At 38.2% G+C, this 9,629-nt stretch overlaps 1 protein-coding gene across 1 annotated transcript; it reads right to left on the minus strand.

Moving 5' to 3' along the window:
- Window positions 1-4,388: 4,388 nt before the first annotated feature.
- On the minus strand, window positions 4,389-6,098 carry LOC107465634 (uncharacterized). Its single transcript, XM_016084611.1, has 2 exons — window positions 5,878-6,098; window positions 4,389-5,112 (listed from the first exon to the last, which is right to left on the minus strand). Exons 1-2 carry the CDS (start codon window positions 6,096-6,098, stop codon window positions 4,389-4,391), a joined length of 945 nt encoding a protein of 314 aa, XP_015940097.1.
- Window positions 6,099-9,629: the final 3,531 nt, after the last annotated feature.

Raw genomic sequence — 9,629 nt, forward strand, 5'->3', positions numbered from 1 at the left:
GGACCAAATTGAGTGTGGATGGGTATGTGGCTATAACCCTCTAAACACTTGATTTGGGAAGTGCATGTGGTATAATCAGTGATCACACTTCATCTCTTCTCATGAGCAATTGACTAAGGAATTGGCTATTGATCAAGATTTGAGAGATTGAATTGCAAGAAATTGTGATTCAATCACTTAAGATTGCCAAGGAGATCAATGAGTGCATTGATTGAGGAAGAGATGAAAATGAAATTGATCCGGAGAATGCAACATCTCCTAAGCCCAATGAACTCCCCATTTCTGATCTTACCAATTCTCTTTAATTTCTGCAATTTACTTTTATGAGCAATTCCCCCATTCCCATTTACAATTCTGCAATTTACTTTCAGCCATTTACTTTCACGCCATTTTAATTTCTGCAATTATCAACTGTATTCATGGATTCGCTCAACCAGAACACTCCTCTAATTAAAGTTGCTTGATCAATCAATCCCTATGGGATTCGACCTCACTCTATTGTGAGTTTTTACTTGACGACAAATTTGGTATACTTGCCGAATGGGAATTTGTTGAGAGACAAGTTTTACCCCGATCAACGGGTCACCCCCTCATTCTGATCTAACTGAATTAAGCACAAGCGTATATCTTGGAAAAGAAGTAGGCGTGAATTGAATAGAAAAATAATAATACTTTGTATTAATTCAGGAGGAACAGCAGAGCTCCACACCTTAATATATGAGGTGTAGAAACTCCACCTTTGAAAATACATAAGTGATGAAGGTCTAGGCATGGCCGAATGGCCAGCCCCCAAAACGTGATCAAGAGATCAAGAGTGATCCAATGATTGTCTCAAAAATGATCTAAAGATATGAATACAATAGTAAAAAGTGCTATTTATACTAAACTAGTAAACTAGGTTTATAGAAAATGAGTAACTAAGTGTAGATAGTGCAGAAATCCACTTCTAGGGCCAACTTGGTGTGTGTTTGGGCTGAGCATTGAAGCTTTCATGTGCATAGGCTCTTCTTAGAGTTTAAACGCTAGTTTTGGTGCCAGTTTGGGCGTTTAAATCCAGCTTTGGTGCCAGTTCTAGCGTTTTACGCCAGAAAAGGGTCTCTGGTGGGCATTTGTACGCCAGTTTGGGCCCTTAAATCTCAAGAAAAGTATGGACTATTATGTATTGCTGGAAAGCTCAAGATGTCTACTTTCCAACGTAATTGAGAGTGAACCGATTGGGTTTCTGTAGCTCCAGCAAAAGCACTTCGAGTGCAGGGAGGTCAGAATCCAACATCATCTTCAGTCCTTTCTCAGCCTTTGAATCAGATTTTTGCTCAAGTCCCTCAATTTCAGCCGGAAAATACCTAAAATCACAAAAAAAATACACAAACTCATAGTAAATTCCAGAAATGTAATTTTTGAATAAAAAATAATAAAATATACTAAAAAATAACCAAAACATATTAAAAACTATGTAAAAACAATGCCAAAAAGCGTATAAATTATCCGCTCATCACCAGCCTTTGATGTATGCCTTCCTTGGTTTAATGCATGCCCAGTGATAAACCCTGTTTTTAGAGTTTATCTTGTGTTGAATTTAGAGCATTTTGATACCATTTTCTCACATTTAGCCAATGAATTAGCATAGTTTTGTTATCTCTCCCGTAATTGTGCTTGAATGTAAAAACATGCTTTTTAAGCCTTCAATTTGGTAATTTTAATTCATCATTGACTCCATAAGATGCCTTGATGTGTTTGCTAGTAATCTCAGGTTAAAATAGGCTAGGCATGGATCAAAGGAGCAAGGAAGAAAGCATGCAAGTGAAGAGAAGCACAAAAAATCAAAGAACTGATCTCGTCCAAGGACGCGCACGCGCACAAGGCACTCGCGCGCACATTGCGTTATCGAACAAGGACGCGTACACATACTGTGCACGTCCGCGCCGAAGGCCGCATGTGAGTTTTAAACAGAAAACGTGCCCAGCAATTCTGGAAAGCTGTAGGGCCCAGTTACAACCAATTTTGGCGCCAAAGCACTTTAAAGGACCAAGGATTGAAGGGGAAGGCATCAATAGATCATTCTATCATTCTAGCTTAGTTTAAGATAATTGATTCACATTAGATTAGTTTATAAGTAGTTTCTAGAGAGAGAAGCTCTCACTTCTCTCTAGAATTAGGATTAGGTTTCGGCTAATTTCTCCTCTTAGATCTAGGTTTAATTCATGCTTTGATTTACTTTTCCTTTATCAATTCTTACTCCTCTACTCTCCTTCTCTCTAGTTTTGTATTTCAATTCTTGTAATTCTTCACTTTGTTGTGGATCTATTGTTGTTGTTTTATTTTCTTTCAATAATGCAATTTGAGGTCATTCATGATAATTGTGATTTCCTTGATTGTTGTTGTTAATTCTTTACATTCAATTGTTGTTAGAATTCATTCTTGTTGTGATTTCCTATACTTTTCTTTTATACCTTCAAAGTATTTGATGAAATGCTTGAAAGGATGTTAGAATAGAATTTTATGTTCTTGGCTTGAGATGGTAACTTAGGATTTCTTAAGTTACTAGTGTCCAAATGATTGATAGTTGATAACCATTGACTCTAGCCTTCATTAATCCAATTAGTGGAAAGCTAGGATTTATGAACTTGGATTGATATAACTCACTTGACTTTCCTTTGCTATTTGATTAAAGGATGACTAAGTGGGATTAATCCTTGCAACTACCATACTTGTGGCTAGTGATAATGATGAAGACCCTTGACAACCAAACCTTGCCAAGACCATTTTGTTAATAGAATTTCGTCACCATTTAGTATTCATTTTTCTCATTCGAAACCCCAGAATAAATAAATCCATGACCAATAACAAGAACACTACCCTGCAAGTCCTTTGAGAGACGACCCGAGGTTTAAATACTTTGGTTTATAGATTTTAAGGGTTTGTACTTATGACAAACAAATTTTTGTGTGAAAGGATTATTGCTTGGTTTAGAAACTATACTTTACAATGAGATTTCATTAGTGAAATTCTAAACCATCAAAAATCCAATCATCACCAATCTTCCCTTAGGTTAGTACCCGAAAATGCTCACACTTGTGAGCGTAGCACTCATTTCTTTGAGCGCTCCTTGTGAACGTTGGCCTTTGTTGAGCGCTCCCTTGGTTGAGCACTGGCCTTCCTTCCTTATTCCCCTTGGTGCCTTGCCCTCCTTTCTTCATCTACAAGCAACAAAAAAAACATGTCAAAGTATCACCAAATTCACATGTCCTTATTAAGCAGGTAATTGAATTAAGACTGTGGGATTTCATGCAGACAAGATGCAACTCACTTATTCTTTGCTGATAAATAAGAAATGCTTCTTTGAGGATTCACTAGAGTTGCTGTCATAATGCCTTGTTCTTCTATTTATCCCTGTTAGCTTTTTCTTTCTTTCTTTTTCTTAGAAAGCTTATTTCTCATTGATGGTTTATCTTCAAGTGTTGCAGCAGCCTTTTGGGTTAATTTTGCTCAACATTGATGCCCAGCACCTCTTTGGGTTACTAAATGCTCTGTAGCTAGGTTGCTCTTGATAATGGACTTTTGGTTGGTAATCCTGGATTAGTTAATCCAAGTTACCAAGTTTTAAAAGACTCCTTAGAACCTAATTGTGCAAGCATATCCTAGTACAAGAAGCACCACAGGCATATGTCCTAAGGTCCAAGCTATTGGTGTCTAGCCTTATTGTTTGTTTCTTTGCCTATTCTTGGCTTTTTTTTTCTTTTCTTTCTTACTTTTCTTTATTTTGCAGGGATGTTTATTAAATAAAAGGTTTCATGATAGCAACTAAGCTCAAACTACAAAGAAGATTCTATCATGCAGCTTTTATTATTGAGCTTTGTCATCTAATCAAACAATTACCACCACTAAACTTCATTCTAATTTCTGCCACATTGGACAATCAGCTTCCATTTCAAACATTTTCTCTTATTGATGCAAAAGGGAGACAAAACATGTTCTTAAGCAGATGAAAATGACAACAAGCATTATACAGACTAGAATACTTAGCAGACATCTACATTTACACCTAATTGAACACTTCAACAAGACATATAGGAATCTCCAAGTTAAAAACATTTCTCAGCAAAAAGGATTAAGTGTCAATACAACCTGTTGGGAGTGTCTCTCAGCTTTTCTTCTGTTCTCATCATTTGTTCTCCCTTAAATTGTTTTGGTGTGCAACACCAAACTTAGCTCCTTTATTCTCCCTTAAATTGTTTTGGTGTGCAACACCAAACTTAGCTCCTTGCAATATAGATAAATCTACTCAACCCTCTTATTGAAATAGTTAAGCAAAACAAACTACCTTTGGTTAGGTTGCCTCCCAACAAGCGCTCTTTTAATGTCACTAGCTTGACATCCTTCATTCTTGCTCAGCTTAATTTATGAATCTCCTTCTCTTTGTCCCAATGGCCTCCCAAGTAATGCTTTGCCCTGTGACCATTTGCTGTGAAATTGCTCTTTCTTGCTTCATCTAGCAGTTCAAGGCTTCCATAAGGAAGAACCTTTGTCACCAAGTAGGGACCAGTCCATTTAGACTTGAGTTTGCCAGGGAAAACTTTGAGTCTGGAGTTATACAAGAGTACTTGCTGTCCTAGTTTGAACTCCTTCTTTGAGATCCTCTTGTCATGCCATCTCTTAGATTTTTTCTTGTATATCTTAGCGTTTTCATAGGCTTCCAGTCTAAACTCCTCCAACTCATTTAATTGCAATAGCCTCTTCTCTCCTGCTGCTTGAGAATCAAGGTTGAGGAGTTTGGTAGCCCAGAAAGCTTTATGCTCAAGCTCTACAGGAAGGTGACAAGACTTTCCATATAACACCTGAAAAGGAGACTTTCCAATAGGGGTTTTGAATGATGTTCTATATGCCCAGAGAGCATCTTCTAATTTTTTGGCCCAATCCTTTCTTGTACTCCCCACTGTCTTCTCCAAAATCCTCTTCAACTCCCTATTTGCAAGCTCTGCTTGGCCATTGGTCTGTGGATGATATGGTGTAGCTACTTTATGCATCACCCCATATTTGTGAAGTAGTTTCTCCATCTGTTTGTTACAGAAATGACTACCACCATCACTGACAAGACCCTTAGGCACTCCATATCTAGTATAAATGTGCTTCTTACAGAATTGAAGGACAATTTGTGCATCACATGTGGTTGTTGCTATGGCTTCCACCTACTTTAAGACATATTCTACTACTACAAGTATGTACTTGAAGGAATATGATGGTGGAAAAGGGCCCATAAAATCTATTCCCCAAAGATCAAATAGTTCTACCTCCAGTATATAGTTCTGAGACATCTCATTCCTTCATGTTAATCCTCCATCTCTTTGGTACTCATTGCATTGATGAACAAACTCTCTAGAATCCTTGAATATGGTTGGCCAATAAAATCCACTTTGAAGTAATTTGGCTGCTGTTCTTTCTGGTCCAAAGTGTCCACCAAAAGCTGAGCCATGACAGTGCCACAATATGTCTCTCATCTCATTTTCGGGGATGAATCTTCTAATCATCCCATCTGGACACCTCTTGAACAAAAATGGTTCTTCCCACAAGAATTCCCTGGCTTCATTACATAACTTTTTCACTTGTTGCTTGGTAAACTCTTGAGGGATCTTCCTTCCCACCTTATAGTTTGCAATGTCTGCAAACTAGGGAGCTTATTGGATTTGTAGGAGGTGTTCATCTAGAAAGCTTTCATTCACTGAATGTGGTGCTTGGTTAGCTTCTTGTGATAGTCTTGGTAAATGGTCTGCTACTTGGTTCTCATTCCCTTTCCTATCTCTCACTTCAATATCAAACTCTTGTAGCAACAACACCCACCTAATAAGCCTTGGCTTTGAATCCTATTTAGACATGAGATACTTGAGAGTAGCATGATCAGTATATACTATAACCTTTGAACCAATCAAGTATTGCCTGAATTTATCAAATACATAAACAATTGCCAAAAGCTCCTTCTCAGTGGTGGTATAATTTTTCTGTGCCTCATTCAACACCTTGATAGCATAGTATATAACATGATGCAGCTTGTCTTTCTTTTGTCCCAATACAGCACCAATTACAAAGTCACTTGCATCACACATAAGTTCAAAAGGTAATCCCCAATCTGGGGGTGAGATAATTGGTGCTATAGTGACTTTTCTCTTTAAAGTTTCAAAGGCATGCTTGCAATTGTCATCAAAGATGAAAAGGTTATCAATTGCTAGCAGGTTGCTTAGTGGTTTTGCTATTTTTGAAAAATCTTTGATGAATCTTCTTTAAAAACCAGCATGTCCAAGGAAACTCCTTACTGCTTTCACATTAATAGGTATAGGAAGCTTTTCAATGATTTCTATTTTTGCTTTGTCAACTTCTATACCTTTGCTTGAAACCTTATGCCCAAGAACTATCCCTTCAGGAACCATGAAATGGCATTACTTCCAATTTAATACCAGATTAGTTTCTTGGCATCTTTTCAAAACAAGAGTTAAATGATGCAAGCAAGTGTTAAATGAATTGCCAAAAATAGAAAAATCATCCATGAAGACTTCTAAGAACTTTTCCACCATGTCAGAAAATATAAAAAGCATACACCTTTGAAAAGTTGCAGGGGCATTGCAGAGCCCAAAGGGCATCCTTCTGTAGGCAAAGACTCTAAATGAACAGGTGAAAGAAGTCTTTTCTTGATCCTTGGGATCCCCCACTATTTGACTGAACCCAGAATACACGTTCAAGAAGCAATAATATGCATGGCCAGCCAATCTTTCCAACATTTGGTCAATAAATGGGAGAGGAAAATGATCTTTCCTTGTAGCATCATTCAGTCTTTTATAATCTATGCACATCCTCCACCCAATCACTGTCCTCATGGGAATTAATTCGTTCTTCTCATTGGAAATGACTGTCATTCCTCCCTTCTTGACACAACCTGTACTGGGCTCACCCATTAGCTGTCAGAGATTGGGTATATGATTCCAGCATTCCATAGCTTCATCACTTCTTTTTGAACCACCTCCTTCATGGTTGGGTTAAGTTTTCTTTGGGGTTGAACTACAGGCCTTGAATCTTCCTCCAATAGAATTTTGTGCATACAAATGGCAGGGCTTATGCCCTTGATATCATCAATCATCCAACCCAGGGCTGTCTTGTGAGCCTTTAACACTTCAATCAGCTTTGCTTCTTCTTCTATGTTCAAGGAGGAGTTTATGATCACTGGCAGGGCCTCTGCTTCTCCCAGAAAGACATATTTGAGATGAGGGGAGAGAGGCTTTAACTCTTGCTTTGGCTTCTCCTCTACTTTGCTTTCAAAGGAGATTTCTACCACTTCCTCCTCTATGAAACCTTGTTCCAACTCTATTTCCACTTCTTGCTCTTCCAGGTTGTTATCTTCCAGTAGCTCCTCTTCCACTTCTTCTATCATTTCTACTCTCATGTGTTTTTCCTTCTCTAGAGGATACTGCATGGCTTTGAAGACATTAATGATCATCTTTTCATCATGCACCCTGAGGGTCATCTCTCCTTTCTCTACATCAATAATGGCTCTTGCTGTTGCTAAGAAGGGCCGTCTCAATATGATTGGACTGTGTCCCTCTTCTTCAATGTCTAGGATAACAAAGTCAGCAGGGAAAATGAATTCTCCAATCTTCACTAATAAATTTTCTACAACTCCATTTGGTATCTTGAGTGATCTGTCAGCCATTTAGAGTGACATCCTGGTAGGCTTGACTTCCTCTATTGCAAGCTTCTTCATTAGTGAGAGAGGCATTAAATTGATGTTGGCTCCTAAGTCGCATAGAGCTTTGTCCAATGTTCTGTTGGCTATAGTGTAGGATAGGATGAAGCTTCCTAGATCTTTGAGCTTTGGGGGAATACCTCTTTGGATGACAGCATTGCACTCTTGGGTTAGAATCTTGTCTCTTTCTCATTCTAGCTTCTTTTCTTGTTGTGAGCTCTTTGAGAAACTTTGCATATAGAGGCATTTGTTCTAGAGCTTCAGCAAGTGGAATATTGATATTCAGCTTCTTAAACACTTTTAGGAACTTAAGGAACTGTCGGTCCTTGATCTCCTTCTGTAACCTTTGAGGGTATGGCAAAGGAGGGATATAAGTCTTCACTAACTTCCTCTATTCTTGTGATGGCTCCTCCATAATCTGCTTTCCCTTCTTTAAAGCTTGAGGTTCTTCTTTTTCCTTGAGCCTTTCTTGGTTCTTTTCTTCAATTGTCACTTACTCTTTACTGTTGGTCTTTTCATCCTCTATTGGCTTCTTGGTGGCCTCTTTGTCATTCACCAAAGTTCTTCCACTCATTAATTGGATTGCCTTGAATTCTTCCTTGGGGTTGGGAATGGTGTCATTTGGCAGTGCATTGGTTGGTCTCTCAGCCACTGTTTTCTTGGATAATTGACCAATTTGCCTCTCTAGATTCCTTAGTAAAGCTTCATGGTTTTTGTTGGCTAGCTCTTGATGTTTTATCATCTTTTCCATCATTATCTCCAACTTGGAGATCCTTTGAGCTTCTCGAAGTGGTTGTGGTTGATTGTAGGATGTGGTTGGTGGATGATAGTTATTTTGCTTAGTAGATGAATTATTAGGTGGATAGTAGTTGGGTTGAGGTTGGTTGTTTTATGGTTTTCTGTATTGGTTTTGGTTAGTATTTTGATGGTTTGTGTTTCTGGAATGACTTTGGTTTGAGTTTTTCTGCCAAGGTTGTTGGTTTTGGTTGTCTCCCCATCTCAAATTTGGGTGGTTCCTTGATGCGGGTGCATCATTGCCTATTTTTAGTAGTTATTTTAGTAGATTTTTGTTTAGTTTTCATACAAATTTTGCCAATAAATAAGTAATAGCATGAAAAATCTCTGCATAAAACAAAATCTCAAGCATAGGTGAATTTTAGTTAATATACAGGGTAAATATGATGAAATAGATCACACTAATTGACGTTATGATTTTGGGCATTATTAGCACACATAGTATAATGAAGTTTGTCTTGTATGATACACTTTGTTTGTTTGATTACAGACCAAAAGAAGCAGAAAAGAGCCACGTTAGTGGCTATATTAATGTCACTAATGTGGCCATTAACATGGAAGGAAGGAAAGTTTAGAATATTAGTGGGAACGTTAATGGCATTAACTTTGAAGAAGGAGAGCATGAAAAGTTAGTGGCAACGTTAATGCCACTAACATTAGCAAAGCAAAGGAATACCCACGTTAATGGCCACATCAATGCCACTAACGTGAACCATTAACGTGGAGAAAGGAGGTAGCTGTGATGTTAGTGGCAACGTTAACGCCACTAACTTTAGCGAAGCAAAGAAGGCCTATGTTAGTGGCCACGTTAGTGCTACTAATGTGGGTAAAATCTCACTCGGTAGCCTAACCATGCCTTCTTCAAACAAGAATAACTTGAGCCACAAAGCTCCAAAAGAGGTGATTCTAGTGGCATTGGAAAGTAGGATTCCAGAGCTTTCCAAGAATATATGGAACTATATGGTGGACACTAAATTTGAGGGAGAAAACTTGCTCTAAAAGTGCAAAGATGAACATGGTATCAACCTGTAGTAAGGCCAGCTGACCTCTTCACCTTCCAAGAAGTGTAACTCGAGTTGTAGTGCTCCAAATGATGCGCTTCCAAAGC

Source organism: Arachis duranensis, chromosome 9, assembly GCF_000817695.3.
Source record: "Arachis duranensis cultivar V14167 chromosome 9, aradu.V14167.gnm2.J7QH, whole genome shotgun sequence".
Taxonomy (NCBI): Eukaryota; Viridiplantae; Streptophyta; class Magnoliopsida; order Fabales; family Fabaceae; genus Arachis; species Arachis duranensis.

Bases quoted from the DNA above. Each gene is read 5' to 3' on its own strand.
- LOC107465634 (XM_016084611.1), bottom strand. From the start codon at position 6,098: ATGTGTGATGCAAGTGACTTTGTAATTGGTGCTGTATTGGGACAAAAG. The intron at 5,113-5,877 runs GTATCTCATGTC...CATTTATACTAG, and splicing joins ACTGATCATGCTACTCTCAA to ATATGGAGTGCCTAAGGGTC.